The sequence below is a fragment of the Ambystoma mexicanum genome, chromosome 11, assembly GCF_040938575.1.
Source record: "Ambystoma mexicanum isolate Mex_15411 chromosome 11, UKY_AmexF1_1, whole genome shotgun sequence".
NCBI classification, from domain to species: Eukaryota; Metazoa; Chordata; class Amphibia; order Caudata; family Ambystomatidae; genus Ambystoma; species Ambystoma mexicanum.
Window position 1 is genome coordinate 304,687,978 of NC_090934.1, and position 18,088 is coordinate 304,706,065.

Below are 18,088 nucleotides of genomic sequence, written 5' to 3' on the forward strand. Positions count from 1 at the left end.
TCCTCTTCGAAGTAAGACACATTTTGCGTCTCACCCTGTGAACATCCCTCATTCCCCGGATCTTTCTCTCCTCCCAGGTGATCCTCCCCTCTCGCCTCCTCTTTAGGTTAAGATCAGAAAGCGTCTGCCTTTCCCTCGCTACCCAAGAGAAGATTTTAGGCAAGGTTACAGTGAGGGATTGGTAGGATTCATCACAAAAGTCATGTGTAGCAGCATCACCATGTGCAAGGGCTGCTTGGCATTGCGATATAGCACCTTAAAGTAGTTTTCTCCTCCACATGCCAAACACTACTGCCCCATCGCGGTACAAGCACCCTCATGTGGGAATTCATATCTGCACTGAAATGAAACAGGTCTATGCGCTTCGTCATGATGTCTCCCACCACTGTCAACATCTTGTTCATTTTGGCCTATCTTCTTGGGGTTGTCCATAGTTTCAACTTATTCATGGTCCCAATCACCAAGTCTGTTCAAGCCATCAGGATCTCTATGAAGGCGCAGGTTTTCTGCAACCATTTCCTCCTGAACACAATCGACTCGCAACTTACACTTATTTGGGACTGCAGTGCCTCATCATTTGATTAGCGATGAAATGTGCAGTGTTTTATTCTTATCCTGAACCTTCCAACAAAATTGTCCATAGCCTCTCCCTTTTCCTGCACGATGGTATGAAGGACATGCCTCTCCTAATCAACATTAATGTGGGACGCAAAATATTCTGAATTTAATTCATCTAATGTGGAAATTACATGTTCAGGGAGTTCATATTATATTTCATGAAGTGCAGCCCCTACTACCAGCATGAGCAGGCTCTTTTTCATATGGTCTTCCAGTGGCCCCAATGCATCTATATAAACAAAGTCTTATCCCCAGTGTATCCATCTGGGGCCCAAAGCACCAGTATGCAAACAGCATTTGGTCATTGTTGTGATAGTATGTTGTTTCTAGAGTGAGGAAACCTGTCAGGAGAGGAGGTGCGGCAAGTGGCCTGAATGTCTTCTGGCATCTCTGACCACCACACCCTTAGTCACCTTATGTCTACACTCTCCCTCTCCCTGTCTGCACTGAGCCTCCACAGCTTTGTGCGTGTTGTCAGTGTGCAGTATTCAGGCCTCTGGTTCACTGCCATCGTCCTAGGTGTGGGTGTGTGCTCACCCTGCAAGCTCCGCTCAGGGTCCTGCATGCACTGGCCAAAGTGGGCGGGAGTGGTGTTCCTCTACCTTTTTAAATTATGTTTTACTGTTCCTATACGTTTAAAAATAAGAAAACATTATGGAATGGTTTTGTTTTAAAATAAACATGTAGGAAGAAGTAGAAACCTGTACTTCAGTGCACTGTACTGAAAGTTCCCTTAAACAGCAGGTGCATTTGTTTAGGGGTTTGTATTGCATGTGGAAGGGTGTGTGGTGATGAGGTTTGTGGGAAGAGGGGATAGGCCAGCAGGGAACATAGTTCCACTACTTCTTTTCGTACACTTCAACCAGTGACTGCAGCCATCCGTGGCTGTGCTGTGGGAGCCCTTCTGGCTCCTCCTGAAGGCTCCATCATGGGGACAGAATACTTTCCCTCCCCACCACTGTGTGCGACCACACTACAGCGTCTTTGCAGCTGGATGCACCACTTCAATAACTGAGGAACAAAACCTGCCCCTCCAGCTGAGCTTGAAAGCTTTGCCACAGGGACGGACTGCTCCCTCTCCCTTCCGCTGTGTGCATCGGCATTACAGCTCCTTTGCAGATTAATGCACTGCTGTCAATAAGCCAGGACACTGAATAGAGATGAACCTCTCCTGCACGGTTCATACCCACTCAAGGCAGTGTAGTAGCCCCATTCAGCGCCACTTGTAAAACGGTGACTATAGGAGCCGGCACAAAGGAGTACAATTTCCTACTCTGTATTTTATTAACTAACTTCCCCTTCCCCCCACCCCGCAACGTCACTTCCTTTTACTGTTTGCCCAAATGCAGCCCCTCCTCTAACACTGAGTAGAACTGCCTGCCAGTGCTGAACCTGAGATGACAAATGGTTCGGTTTAATGTGATAACTAATACACATGATGACACTAGGGGCACCTTCGATGCCCAAGCCAACACATTTAGCTGCTAGGCATGGATGGGCACACGTACAGAGCTGTTCTGGTGTACATAAAGCAGTGTCTAGACTGCACAAGCACTGAGATGTTACAGGCAGGGCCAGGGGGAAGCTCGCACCATTCAGCTGCATACTATTTCTTACCATCACATACACCGAGCAAGCCAAAACTACATAGAGCAGCTTTCCACACAATTTTGAGAATTTTGTGTGTGTTGATAACCAAAAGATTCAAACATCTCTTTGCATAAATCTGAAACATGTGCCTCTTACGGTGTTTCCACCTACACCTCCTATGATAGCTCATCATTGTCTATGCTGGCTAAGGTTTATGGGAGTTGTAGTTCAAAACATCTGGAGAGCCAAACGTTGAATACACCTGGCGTTGATGAGACAAAGGCAAAGGGCAGCAGCCATATGTATAGGGGGTGCCAGCCCCTCCCCCTCAACGGAGTATAGATAACATGGTATAATATATATATATATATATATATAGATAGATAGATAGATAGATAGTATAGATCAAATGGTTCTATTATTGCAGAAATCAGGATTATAGTGTATTCAAGGTATAAAGTGCACATGGCACTGCGCATATTTGGGTTAGGATGACTCAGGAAGTGAAGGGTGCTTTAAATATCACACACATACCATAAGTGTATAAAGATATATTATGAATAAGGGATACAAAGTGAGATATTTAAATAAATAATAGCTCTCTGAAGAATAAATACAGTGTCAGACAGATAGATTTCAAAATGGATAACTCAAGTACAAAATGGTTTCCAGGTGCGAGAGACTATGACTCATGTGAAGAGTTTTAAGACAAGCAACAGAGGTGGATACATTGTAGATTGTCTTTGCCAGCATCTTGCAGTGAAGTAATTTGGTTTATGAGGTTAAAATTGGAAATTGGCGGGAAAGCAGACACGATTAATGATGAAGCCAGATAAAGCAAGGGAACCTTGGATACATGGATCTATGTTCTTAACGAGGAGGGCACAAAGTGCTACATGTAGACCATTTTGAGAGACCAACTGCATTATTTGGCACCATATAATAGATTATATCTATTTCTCTAACTGTATAAGGCACTAACTTGTCAGAACCTCAAAAATCAGATAAAGAATAGACATTGATGTAATGACGGTGTTTTTGGCAGAAGTTGAGAACTGCCATAGTCGTTTCTAGCCAAATCTAAAATAAGCTTTTCAGTTCTGTGCGTCTGAGACAATTGTGGATGCCAGCTATGCTAATGTGGGCTTGGTGTACACCAGATGAGCCATCCAATGATATTGAAGGGTTATTTTTTCTCTGACTAAGAACTATCAGAAGCATACTCTGACCAATGTAGTTATTTGCATAAGGATGTTGCATCATCCAAATAGCCTATATAAGCAGGTTGAAGGCAAAATGTTGAGTGTATCCAGAGCGTGTCCTGTAGCTACAACTAATAAAGACTGCTGAGAACCTCACAGGCGTCTGATTTTCTCTGGTCTCTCTCTGGGGAATGTTCATGGATGCATGGTGTTTGATGGAGGATAGGGACCAGGGCAATCCGTTCACATGCATATCCAAAGTTGGAACTCATTATGAAAAAAAACATTGGATACATTTGAGGAGTGTCAACTCGCGCACATGAGATTTAAAGTTCATTGGCTACAAATGTATAGCAATCTCCCTCCCACAAACACATCCCATTTGATGGCAGGGAATCCTGCTACACACTGACCTCCTGATCCAGAACCGGAATACACGTCATCTATCCCATCGTCCTCAAATGAGTCCTCATCCCCCGAGCTTTCGAGATCTACTGGTTTCTCATCTTCATCCAGATGTCTAAATGGAAACTGAAAAACAAAGCCACAAGAACTGGTAAGTGCTCACATAAACTCATAGTTGGGTAAAGATACACTCCCACATATGCACTCCCACATGATAATACACATGCATTTTTTGTAAAATTGTATTCAATGGGCAAATTAAGAAAATATATGTCTATCTACTCCATTTGTCTTTGGTTGATTCCAACTCACTGACTAGCATTCCTCGCTTAGGTTTTTATGAACAGTGCAGGCAGGTATGAGCTGCCAAGATCTCCATGCAATGGTGTGATCATATGTGCACTTCAGACCGGGCATCTTTATCTCTTGTGGTGGATAAAGGTCTTAAGTAATTCAGTGAATGATGCAGATGAATGAATACCTTACTGTCATACAGATTATTTGCATTGAAAGAGCAATTAGAACAACAATATTGCAGGATCCAGTGATCTGGCCTTAACCTCCAGAGGATTTGCTGGTAATTATTTACAATTTTGATTGCCACCTAGATTCTTATCAACGATGGCCCTTGGGTAGTGGTAAAGAATGATTTGCCTACACAGTCCACCGACGAGTGCCATACTTGAAGCACTGAGATTACTTCAGGTCATGTTGCTGGTTAAGGGGTTTGTTGAACATTGCCATGTCAGATGAGGTGAGTGACAGGTTGGTTCTACACCAAATCAATTACTTTAATGGAACCTACCAGTGATATTTCTTTGATTTGATTTATTTATATTGTGTACACAACAAACTTAATTGCATCCTGGCTCAGGTGGAACAGTAGGCTGATTAAGAGAAACAATCAGCCAAAAACTCTGAATGCCGGCAAATGGACCCTCTGGGTGGAGTAGAGAGTGAAAACAATACAGAATGGATAGGATCTTCATAAACCAATCATTCAGATATTGTATTGATTTTTCATGTATTTGTTTGAAAATATTTGCAGAACTTAAAAACTTAACATTATTTGATAAAAAAAAACATAATTAAACTTTATAAAGAATCCTAAACGGAGCAGTACAATTAAAAAGGACAAACAATGCATTAACTCGCCACACAAATACTGGAAATACAACCAGTTCAGAACAGTAGCTACTCATTCACATTCCTAATTAGAATGTGCTGTTTGGCCATCACCAGCCCTATTGAATTTCAAGCTATCCCCTTAAGACTAGATGGCAAAACATGTATAATCCAGGCTGGGGACTTTGTGATTTTCACATTTATGATCAGTCCAATGCAGAATGATCTCTACCCTCCAATCTCTCACTACATCACTATCAGATATTGCCTTACTTTACAGAAATGATTGATATTATTCACATATGCTGCAGACCAGAAAATGCATGAATTAAGTTAGCAGCAGCATGGATTGTGTGTGGCTCAGGCTTCATGGCATTTGTAATTAGAATTGTTCTGGATTATTTGTTACTGCAAATGTGTTTTCTTTGAGGAGTTTCCAATCTGCGCATGTTCCATTGCTTTTCCCCTGGTTCACCAGTCTGCAACCTTTACCTCGTTGTCTGTTTTGGGCAACTGCTCTGAGGATCCCTCTCCACTGACTGTACTGGCTAAGGCTGACCGGAGTTGCAGTCAGAAACATCTGAAGAGCCAAAGATTGCAGAGCCCTGCTCCAGTTGCAGTCCTGTGATCTTATAGGTTGGCATACTTATTTATTTTACTCTCATCATCCACCAGCCCTGCCCCATCTATGAAACCTCAATCCCTTACTTCTAATGTCTACCCCCTTTCCACTAGCCCATAACCTCCATCCCTGCAGGCCTTGCCCCCTTTTTTGGCACCAAACCATTTACCCCGAAATCTTACCTGAACCACAAATCCCTTATGTCGCACTCCAACCCAGAACCTCTAACGAGTTGCTCCAATCCTTTCCCCGATCTTGGGATTCTAGGAATAAAATCACTCTGATATTTCTCCTCACGGTCAATGGTTCAAGAAAACAGTCAATGTAAGGGCTACTCTGGGGAGAAACAAATTGTGGAATTGAGTGTTCCCCTGTGCTGTCCAACAAAGGGACATGAAGGCCATCACTATGGATGGGCGAGGGGTCTCATAACATCAGAGTGTTGGACTGGATTCTGAACTAGGACAAGTGATGTGCATTGCCCGGCATCAGATTATTCATCTCCAATCTACAGTAGGGAAAGTACACCTTCACGAGTTGGGCTTCACAAGAAAGACATGCCAAGAGGGATCAGGAGCAGATGTTATGAGGCTCAGGCCGGTTGAGGTGAAGAATTTCAAATAAATGGTTGTTTTGGAAGACAGCAATGTTGAAAAGGTTTGGGATTGCTTGATCGTAGGTCAAAATTCATGAGCTATTTCAAGCATTAGTTGTTGTAGGGCGGTGTTGATCAGGGATGTAACTAAAGTGGGTCAAAGCCCACAGGGTCTTGCTCCATGCTTACCTTGAACCTTCAAGTACACGCCAACCTTGAAAGCCTTTTACAACAGGTAACCATAGTCTCACTCCCTCCACCTTTTACCCCCCCCACCCCCGTTACAGTCCTTCCATATGAAAAAACACTTTTCGATCAGGGTAGGGGAAGGGATATCTCCATGCCAGAGCTTGGAGGTACGCATTAAAGTGGTGTCAGTCAGCAGCTCTGTGATGCAAAAAGAGCCTATCATGGTGAAAGCTCTCAACAAAATGGCAGCCATTTATTGGTGCGAGTAGCTGTTTAAGTGGGGGAGACGGTCTCTTAAGCGCTGGTTTTATGTCTGTGCCATTTGGCACATTGATGATTTTTCCACTTTTGTCCTGCAACACATTGGTTATTTTTGTTATGATCATCAGGATTACTATGTCCAAGGTTGCCACTGTTCAAGAATGCGGTCATACGCAGCCATGATCGATTGGGAGCCTTAAAACCTTGACGATGCTCCCAAGCAAATATATGCCTCCATTATTACAAGCATTGGGAAAGCCAATCGGTAGAGCTTTCCAAATGTAGATGGTAAGGTTTATTTGTAATGCTAAAGCCCTCACATGACAGCAAAGTCTCATCCTTAGGTTTGCAAAGCCAACCCTATTGGCTTGACCACTGCTGTAGCAATGCGGGTTAAAAAAGTATTTGTCAGCATGGTTGACTGAATTTGGCCAGCTTGGGTTTTGCTCTCATTGTCAGGTCGGGCTATTGGGTGGTGTGTGCGCCACCTATAAGCCAAAACTATTGCATTAGAATGCAGATCAGGAGGAATAGCATAGGAGGTGGGACACAAGGCTTGTAGGTGTTTGCCCACCGATTGACTCCCCATGGCCATGCTAATCCTCATGGCCATTTTCACCCAGTTCCTGCCCAACCCAAAACACCTCCTCGTGGAAACTCTTTAGTCGTGCTTTAATCAAGCCCTACTATCAGACTTGGTGCTGGAAGTGCCCGCCAGTGTTTGTTTTTTTTCAAAGCAGTCTTCTGAGAGTTAATGACTTAATTTGAGCTGTAAACCCGCTAGTGGTGTCATATAAACGTCTTAGCCAGGTCTGCCTTCAGCCACTCGATTTATAAACACACTGGGTGTCCTTCACTTAAGTCCTGTAAAAAAAAAAAAAAGCATTGGCAAAGTCAACCGAGTTGGCTTGTGGACAAGTAGTAGGCATTTGCGAGGCACTGCTATTAGATGCCCAGGTGCTTGCATCATTTTGCACCTGCTACCATCAATGTCCAATTAATACTGCCATGGCAGGGCATGTTATTGCGTTTCCAATGCTTACATAAAAGCCCAAACTCCTGGCATTGCCAATGGTGCCCCTTTTGCACCCATCATTAGTTCCTTCAATCCCCCTTCTTTCATTAAAATGCTTTAACTCCTACCCCTCTGCTAAGTAGAATTTCTAGGGCAACCTTGTTGACTAAAGGTGTTCAACGGCCGTTTCCACACAGAGGTCTCATTGGTATGATAACAGGAGGACATTGGCGGAGGCATCGAGAGGCACCACCATTGAGAAGCCGTTTTGCTTCTTTGGTCCAGAGCTGTCCAATCGAATGAGGACAGCCCACAAAGCTCTTTGCATCATTGTGGATTGGGTCGTAGGGCAACCTGGCAATTTCATAACAGGCCAGAGCTGGAGACAAGAAAGGCAACCTTCAGTTTATGCCTCACACCATCTACAGAGCACCAGGCAGGGCATGGAAACATGGTGTCCCTGTGACAGCCTTTTAGTCACAATTACAGAAGACGTCCTGCCACCTTCTGCGCGAGAGAAGAGCAGGCAGAGGGGACCCGAATGTACATTTGTCCGAAGTGAAATCTCTCAGAAATGAAAGATTATAAATGTGAATAATTTAGTCTCCTTACCCATAAAGTCCTTTGCACCATGCTACCCCCCCCCCCCCGTGCTCTCTCTGAGCGAGTGGCACAGGCGAGGGACTTCCCAAGTTACCCCCCCTCGTCTGAGGTACACACTCGTCCCAATCCCAGCAAGGGCTGATGGGAAGCCGCAGAGTGGGGGCGGTGGAGGCCTGGCTGTTAAACATGAAAGGCCGCTGCCAATGGGGGGGTCACGTGCTATCTGCGTGACCTGCGGAAGCGCTCGTTAAACCGAGCCAGTTGCATAATGCGGCCCTCTTTTCATTCCGCCTTTCATTAGGAACAAGGAGAGGCAGCTCCAATAAACTGACTCTCTGGCTACTGTGTCATTGGCTGGTTGCGTGGAAAGCGGGGCACAAAAGATTGCTGGCTGGATGGTGTGCGTAGACATGCCTTTTATCCCAGCCTGCCTGCACGAGGGAGTGAGACATCTGGGTACCACAATCAAGACCAGCTAAACAGCTTCTGGAGGCCATCCCTGGCTCGCAGAGCCAGGGTGAGAAAAAGAAAAAACAACCCTAGCGGGAGGAGGTGTGAAACATCCATGAGTTTTCCGCTTAGGTTGCTCGGTCTGTCAATGCGTCCACTGCAGACATCGGGTTGGAAGCTGCAGGCTACAGTTTGTTTCGAATTCTGTAAGGTCTTGCTCCGCTTCTCCGGACGTAAAATACTGTGGAGGTTGGGTGCGAGACAGGTTGGAGGCCTTCTCAAAAGGATCCGTAGTATAAAAAAAAATATCAAAGCATTTTTATTGTGCGCCACACTCATTATAGGGGAAAGAGATCCTCGGCCTGGCCTGCGTGTGCCGTGTAATAATAAACATTGAATATTAAGTGCATGGATAGCCAGGGGTGTTTACTGGCTGGGGTCTTCTATAGGCTCATCCATTGGCTTTTCAAATGGTAGGCCGGAGGCAGCAATCCATCCACTGCCAGCCTTTGCGTGCAGTAATCGGTGCATTATCCCACAAACTAGCTTACCACCAAAAGCCCATCCTATGTCACGGGATGCGCTTCCCTTCATGTCTCGACGTTTCCTTGAGCTCAGTAGGTCTGAAGGAAACCACTTCGTGTCTTATTATTTGAGGGACCTACATGTCCAAATCAGTGGTCTTCAAACTTGGGGTCCGACCCACCACCCCTTAAGGGAGCCCAAAGGATATCCACAGGGAGGTGGGGCAGACTCTCTAAAAAAGGATTACGGTGACTGTTTTGAATTTGAAAAAGGATTCAGGCGTCTGCTTTTAGTAGAAAATCTACTGCAATATTTTGACTGGAGAGGGGGGCTCGGTATGGGCAAGTTTGAATACCCACCGGTCTAAATCTTTCTTTGGGGAAGGGCTCAGCTCGGTTTCCTTCCCGAAGCAGGTCCCTCCCCCTCCCCCATCTACTTGCAGACCAGTCCACCCTTGAACCGGAAACGCATTTTCGGGAATGTATCGCCAGCACAAGTGTGCGCGTGTCTAATTCACTGACCGAGTTGGCATCCGAGGTCGGGGGCAAACCCAGTGGCACAGTGTGTGTGCGCAGTATCTGCTGTCAGACACCAGGAGCCTGTGCGCCACTTCAAATCTCATCTGCGACTTATGTGCCAGATCGAAGTGTAGCATGAGTGCAGTTGTTCCCCACCTTGGAGATTTCTCTGACGCACGTACAACGTCATATCCGGTATGACTATTAGACTTGAAAGGGCGGGTTTGCGAGACCCTACACTGGCGCCGAGGGGTTTTCTGCTACGTGTGAGCACGAGAACTACATTATTTCTGTCCTAGCTCACCCCCACCTCTGCTACAGAATTCGACCTCCTCGCCTGATCTTGTAGTTCGTTCTGGCTCTCTCCCACCTCGGGAGAAGACCCCACAAGGAGCTGGTTATTTACACCAGTTTAAAGGAGGCGGGTTCTCATTATCCGCATTCTTCACGCAGAAAGCCAGAGGCATTATACATCTAGGCGCTATTATATTATGTTGACTCCAGGGGCTGAGGGTACTTTTGCCATTGTAGGGGCTTAAATATTTCTCACAAATGTATCCAACCGAACGACCAGGTGTGGCGAATGGTCCCGACCAATGAGGCACATTTTTTCAAACAATGGGTTCAAATGGTACATTCTGCACAGACTTGTGACACACTGGGTTTCATCGCTTTTGGATTCTAAAAACATGGGGGGGGGTGGAATCGAACATGCTAGGGTCAGCAACAATGCACACAAGCCTTTTCCAACATGTTTTGATCCATTTTGTCACTTTAAGTAAACATGTCCACACTGGCTGTGCTACTATGTCTGTAGACCCACATGAGAACACATGTTGGCTTTGCCAAGGCTGTGCCAATATTGCCACACTTATGCTGGCACAATGTCAGTAATGCCACTGTAAAATAACATGTGCATGCTGGTCAAATGTATGCAGGTATCAGCCCCCTAGCCCGCAAGAACACGCTCATGTTGACTTTGCACAGAATGACACTAATACCAATGTAAGAAAACCTGTCCATGCTCGGGAGGATAGCTCAGGGGTTAACGCGCTCGCCTTGGAAGCAAGAAGACACAGAGCAACATAGGTTCGATCCCCGCGTCCACGCTTAGAAACCTCTTGGTATTAAGCACGTTATAAGTAACATATCATATCATGCTCCCTTTGCAAATATATATGTCAGAAGCCCCATGTAAAGAGCATTCTCATGCTTTGAAGATACTGCAAGAATGACTGCAAGAATGGTACCCGTCAAGGCTGGCACACATTGAGAGGCATCGTTTCCAGACCTCCGACACCCATCAGGCTCTCAATGTAAAAGGGTACAACTACAGCAAGGAGCCATGAGGCTGAGGCCCTATCATGAAAGATTAGAGCATGGGTGCACAACATACGGCCCGCGGGCCAGTTGCGGCCCGCCATGCCCTTTTGACCGGCCCGCGAGGCACAAAGACTTTCCTAATGGAGGGCGGCCCGCGGCCGCACTCCATTAGGAAAGTCTTTGTTGTCTTCCGGGCCGGTGAAAACACTGGCCCTCATTGGCTCAGCACACACACACGCATCACGTCGCTCCTACGAGCCACGTAATGCGTGTGTGCTGCACCAATGGAGGGCCAGCACTACGGCTGGCGTGGCCCATAAGGCTTGATGCCGGAAGGCATTTCAGCCTTGGACCATGCCAGCCGTAGTGCGATTCCAGCTTACCTGCCGCTTACCTGCCTGCCTTCCAGCACGTCTCCGGTAAGTGGTCTGTTTGTGTTTGTGTGTCGGGTTTGTTTTGCTTTATGTTTGTGTGTATGAATGTTTGTGTTTGAATGTATTTTGAGTGTATGTTGAGATGCGGGGGTGGGGGTGTGTGTCGGATGTGTATGAATGTTTGTGTTTGAATGTATTTTGAGTGTATGTTGAGATGCGGGGGTGGGGGTGTGTGTCGGATGTGTATGAATGTTTGTGTTTGAATGTATTTTGAGTGTATGTTGAGATGCGGGGGTGGGGGTGTGTGTCGGATGTGTATGAATGTTTGTGTTTGAATGTATTTTGTGTGTATGTTGAGATGCGGGGGTCGGGGGGTGTCGGATGTGTATGAATGTTTTGATTTGAATGTTTTTTGTGTGCTGAGTTGGGGGGTGGGGGTTCGGGTCTGTATGAGTGCATGTTTGTGTGTGTGCTGAGTTGGGGGGTGGGGGCTCGGGTCTGTATGGGTGCATGTTTGTGTGTGTGCTAAGTTGGGGGGTGCGGGTTCGGGTCTGTATGGGTGCATGTTTGTGTGTGCTGAGTTGGGGCGGGTGGGGGGTTCGGGTCTGTATGGGTGCATGCTTGAGTGTGTGTGTGCTGAGTTGGGGGTGGGGGTTTGGAGGGGGGGTGGGGGGTTCGGGTCTGTATGGGTGCATGTTTGTGTGTGTGCTGATTTGGGGGGGTGGGGGGTTTGGGTCTGTATGGGTGCATGTTTGTGTGTGTGCTGAGTTGGGGGGGGTGGGGGGTTTGGGTCTGTATGGGTGCATGTTTGTGTGTGTGCTGAGTTGGGGCGGGTGGGGGGTTCGGGTCTGTATGGGTGCATGCTTGAGTGTGTGTGTGCTGAGTTGGGGGTGGGGGTTTGGAGGGGGGGTGGGGGGTTCGGGTCTGTATGGGTGCATGTTTGTGTGTGTGCTGATTTGGGGGGGTGGGGGGTTTGGGTCTGTATGGGTGCATGTTTGTGTGTGTGCTGAGTTGGGGGGGGTGGGGGGTTTGGGTCTGTATGGGTGCATGTTTGTGTGTGTGCTGAGTTGGGGGGGTGGGGGGTTCGGGTCTGTATGGGTGCATGCTTGAGTGTGTGTGTGTGCTGAGTTGGGGGTGGGGGTTCGGTCTGTATGGGTGCATGTTTGTCTGTGTATTGATTTGGGGGGTGGGGGGTTCGGGTCTGTATGGGTGCATGTTTGTGTGTGTGTTGATTTGGGGGGTGGGGGGTTCAGGTCTGTATGGGTGCATGCTTGAGTGTGTTTGGGGCATAGTGTTTGGTTGGGGGTGAGGGGGCCATGGGGCATAGTGTTTGGTTGGGGGTAGGGGGGTGAGGGGGCCATGGGGCATAGTATTTGGTTGGCGGTGAGGGACAGGGGGCATAGTGTTTGGTTGGGGGTGAGGGGGCCATGGGGCATAGTGTTTGCTTGGGGGGTGAGGGACAGGGGGCATAGTGTTTGCTTGGGGGTGGGGGCCATGGGGCATAGTGTTTGGTTGGGGTGGGGGCCATGGGGCATAGTGTTTGGTTGGGGGTGAGGGGGCCATGGGGCATAGTGTTTGTTTGGGGTTGGGAGCCATGGGGCATAGTGTTTGGTTGGCGGTGAGGGACAGGGGGCATAGTGTTTGGTTGGGGGTGGGGGCCATGGGGCATAGTGTTTGGTTGGGGGTGAGGGGGCCATGGGGCATAGTGTTTGGTTGGCGGTGAGAGACAGGGGGCATAGTGTTTGGTTGGGGGTTAGGGGGGTGAGGGGGCCATGGGGCATAGTGTTTGTTTGGGGTTGGGAGCCATGGGGCATAGTGTTTGGTTGGCGGTGAGGGACAGGGGGCATAGTGTTTGGTTGGGGGTGAGGGGGCCATGGGGCATAGTGTTTGCTTGGGGGGTGAGGGACAGGGGGCATAGTGTTTGCTTGGGGGTGGGGGCCATGGGGCATAGTGTTTGGTTGGGGTGGGAGCCATGGGGCATAGTGTTTGGTTGGGGGTGAGGGGGCCATGGGGCATAGTGTTGGTTTGGGGTTGGGAGCCATGGGGCATAGTGTTTGGTTGGCGGTGAGGGACAGGGGGCATAGTGTTTGGTTGGGGGTGGGGGCCATGGGGCATAGTGTTTGGTTGGGGGTGAGGGGGCCATGGGGCATAGTGTTTGGTTGGCGGTGAGAGACAGGGGGCATAGTGTTTGGTTGGGGGTCAGGGGGGTGAGGGGGCCATGGGGCATAGTGTTTGTTTGGGGTTGGGAGCCATGGGGCATAGTGTTTGGTTGGCGGTGAGGGACAGGGGGCATAGTGTTTGGTTGGGGGTGAGGGGGCCACGGGGCATAGTGTTTGGTTGGCAGTGAGGGACAGGGGGCATAGTGTTTGGTTGGCAGTGAGGGACAGGGGGCATAGTGTTTGGTTGGGGGTGAGGGGGCCATGGGGCATAGTGTTTGGTTGGGGGTGAGGGGGCCATGGGGCATAGTGTTTGGTTGGGGGTGAGGGGGCCATGGGGCATAGTGTTTGGTTGGGGGTGAGGGGACCATGGGGCATAGTGTTTGGTTGGGGATGGGAGCCATGGGGCATAGTGTTGCACTCCAAGAGTGAACTCAATAATAAAGCTAAAACAGGCACAGTTAGGAGATGTACATCCTTTGCTTTTTTGAGGAAACCTGACTCAACGAAGGCCATACTCCTCTTGGGTAACCCAAACAGCAAACTATAGCAGTCCAAAATAACGGAATGTCCAATCAAGGGTCAATAAAATATATATAATTTAATTAAACAGACGATATACAATAACTAAATCGAAATAAATGATAGCAATGGAAAATGTGTAGTACAAAATGTAAGTTTGAAATGCAATAAAAATTGTTACCCCTCAAAAACATATCTTTTTCCATGTGTTTAATACAAATTGGGGGTTGAAAAAGCCTCCTGACATGTCCCGCCTACCGCCCCGCCCACTTTTACTTTTCGGCCCACTATAGCCCTCATGTAAGGTACTTTCGGCCCTCTGTCAAAATCAGTTGTGCACCCCTGGATTAGAGGATGACATGGCACGGGCGCTTCACTCCTTGGCGCCAGCCCCGAGTCCCCCCACTATTATCAGGCAGTGACAGAATGCCATTTGGGGAGGCTGGGACAGCACAAGCTTTTTTTGTGTAATATAAAATGTTTCACCGGTTGTCAACGTCAACCCACTGGAAAACCGATCCCTGTTCACTCATCGCTTTCCGGAGACATTTAACATTTTAAGAGACTGATGCCCACTATTGACATTTTAAATTTGCCCACCCCATAAACTATTAAAATGATGATATGGAAGTGCACAAAACCAGTCTATGAAACGGCCCCAGACATCTGTATCAATTCAAACAAAGGACGCGCTCTTGCGGGGCTGCCGGGATGGGCAGGTCTGAGGAGTTTGGGGTTTTAGGAGCAGGCGTGAGCTGGTGGCGCCCAGAGGACAACTGGCAGAACTGGTTCTTCAGTAGGGGGTCAGGCCGGCTCTGCGGGATCGACACGGTGGGGTGGGACGGGTGGGGCGCAAAAGGGCCCCATAATGGGGAGGCTAAAGTGCAAAGGGGCACAGTTCTTTACCTCACTCTGGGAATGTCACGCTGCTGTGCTCCCACTGCCCAGGCCCGCGCAGACACCACCGCCGGCATCGTTGTGCCTTTTCCATCCTTTGCACCCTGAATTTCATAGTTCGGGGTGGGGGGGGTTGCAGGTGGGGGGCATGTAGACGCTGAGATCCCTTTCTGGGGGACTCCAGAGTTGGAATAGTTTGAAGGGGAGGGCGGAGGACGCCACCCCATCATAATTGGTGAACAGCTAGTGGGGGGCGGGATCAGGGGCAGTTTGAACCGGTGACGAAGGGTCTGACTCCTGGTATGCCCATTCCCCCTCCCAGAGAAGGGATTGGGGAGGGGATCGGGCCTCACCACCATGCGCCGCCGTGGTGGCAGGGGTCGTGCTCCACCTGGATCACATGTTAGTTTGAGATGTTTAAAGCGGGGTGTGTTTTTTTTAAGTCACATTTTTGGTATATATATATATATATATATGATGTGTTTAATAAAAGTGTGGCCAGAGTGGCATCTAAATTAAGGAGCGTGCATGACGTGTGTTCACTCCTGCAGAGCCCAAGCGTAGAAACATCCGTTAAGGAAGCAGGGCAGCAGAGGCAGTGAGTAACCGTGCTCCTGGAAGAGCAGGGCCCATAACGCGCACGCGCGCGGCTCCCGAGGTCGCTCGCGAGAGGCCTGGGGGCGCGCCAAGCCGAGAGCAGCGCTTTTGAAGCCAATGCCGTTAGTTCCGATAGCATCACTTTCATTTTTATAATCGCACCCCGGAGGCTCGGGCTGTTAATGCGCTATTTAAATCCTTCTTTCTCCGCTCTGACACGGAGCTGATCCCAGCTGGAACTTTTCCTTTGTAAAAATGAATGCCTGTTTATTGCAGCATATAATGGACTGGCCGTGCGTGCGGTCGTGCGTGCGTGCGTGCGTGCGTGCCGCTGTGGACTTGGGAGCCTTTGGAAGAAGGCGTGGCATCAAAGGCAGACCACCAAGGATATTCCGGCATTCATTTCTAAATGTTTGCAGCAAGAAAAAAATATTGCATAAAAATGTACATTCTGCATCAATTATGATTTAATTAAAATAGCGGTAACATGATGGCTTAGTCAGTGGGCAGCGTTTGTCTATCATCAGACTGTACCATTGCGTGGACATCCTGCAGGCCAATCAGTCTGATCGATAGCGACTGTTAGATCTTCGGTCATGTTATCTTGTCAGAAATAAATAGGTCGATCGAGTAATACGCACTAGCCCACAGCCAACAATTTTTGCTATCAAATGCCATTCCAGATTTCCTTATTAACCTGCAGAATTTGCTGCCTATTTTCCCCCTGGGTTCTGTGCTCCAATAGCCTAGGAAACATTGAACGTAAATGTGAAACTCGGTCCAAGGCACTGCAATACCCAAAGCAAGGAGTCTCGCTGTAGCGAGTAGAGGTGACGTATCGCACACGAAAGCCTCCTGGGCCGCCCTTTACACTGCACAATGTGTAGTCCGTTATCAAGACTGAACAGGATATTCGGAGCTCTCAGGTTTCCTGTGGACATGCACGAGAATATCACTTTTAGTTTTATTAAATTTCAAACAGAAAAAGGAAAAATGACAAGTGCCAGAAACCAAACGAAAAAAAAGACAGGACTGGATGGACTTCTCATGCACGGCCAGGGGAACCTTGAACATTTGGGATATTCACTCAGTGTGTTTCAGCATGACCACTCCACCAAAGAAAGGGAGCTTCCATCAATTATAACCATATTCCGAGATCTGTGGGTAAGCTCGGCGCGCCACCACCCATACATTCTAGGAACAAGGGTCTTCGGGGGATGCTTGAGAACAGGTGATCAGCCAGGCCAGGTTGTTCTGTGCAATGTGTCCCCATGATGCCAGCCTGATCTAATCTTTTTCTCAATATTCTCTGCTGATATATTTTGTCCTTGAACAATACTATTAGAGAAGGACTAAAAGGAAGGAGCAAGTACTCACCTGTACTTGGCCCAAAGGTTCTGCACCATCATTAACACAAGCCTATGATTGCCAGGTCAAGCACAGAGTGTTTGATTTCCATCAGGAAGTCTGCTAAGGAGCACAATCACTGATGGGAAGACTATTGTAAAAAAAAAAATATCAGATTTACCAGTCGTGTGTAACTTCCTTTGCACACAATGATCATGGGGGCAGCCCCCTTTGGGTCTGGCAGTCATGGAGTTTGGTAAGGGCATGTGTGTCAGATTGCGCAAAAGGAGATCGCTTACACAGGCCTCGCCTTGTAACAGAGGTTTTGTATGGGTACCGATTATAAAACGTGACTAAAGATTGAAAATGAGACTATAGGTGAGCACATTGAAACTCTACTGGAAGAGGAAGGACACAGTGGATGAGGTTACAGACTACAGGTAGGAATTCACAGATGCAGCTCATTACACTAGGACATGCGTTTTCTGGGAGTCAAATCTGCTGCTTTGATTGGCTGAACGCAATATACGATGCCTCATGAATAGGGTTGGTTTATACACCTACAGGAACTGGCTGGCCTTTTGGAAAGGAAGACCCTGGCATGTTCCATAAGGAGAAGTGACAAATAACACGCCGGGTGTAAAACTGTGAAAATCGTTCACTTTAGAACCATGAGTGTCTAACTTGGGTCCTCAAGAGTCGACAACCATCCCCGGTATTCTGTGTGCCCACTACACAAACGTCAATATATGTTCACTCTTTACATTTTTTTTGTGGGGATAGCCTGAAAACATGTAGTGGATTTGTCTCGAGGGTGGGACTTTGGGGCACTCAAGGTTTTCCCAAATCGAGCCTTGTGTTACCAAGCTCGGTGATCTAGGGCAGAAATTTCGACCTTCCTTTGGCTGGATTTGCTATACTCCTACCGGTTCTTGCCATCTACCCTCGGAATTCATTGGACACCGGGCAATTTCCATGCACTTGATCCCACTGTACGAGCCAATGGATGGGAGCTTATTTCAATTTATGTTTCATGAAGCTCGGTCTAAAATAGACCGACTGTCGCTCAGCTGGTTCCTAGTTCAATGACAGGCCACGCCTCACACAGAGACAGCAAAATAAATACAAGGTTACAGCGGGTGGGTCAGGGCCAC

At 47.8% G+C, this 18,088-nt stretch overlaps 1 protein-coding gene across 1 annotated transcript in view; it reads right to left on the reverse strand.

Moving 5' to 3' along the window:
* The window catches only part of SDC3 (syndecan 3), a 677,421-nt gene that overhangs the window by 159,077 nt on the left and 500,256 nt on the right, over nucleotides 1–18,088 (reverse strand). Inside the window, exon 3 of the mRNA XM_069623022.1 lies at nucleotides 3,824–3,941. Coding sequence (XP_069479123.1) covers nucleotides 3,824–3,941 — 118 coding nt within the window. The remainder of the gene's footprint in view (nucleotides 1–3,823; nucleotides 3,942–18,088) is intronic.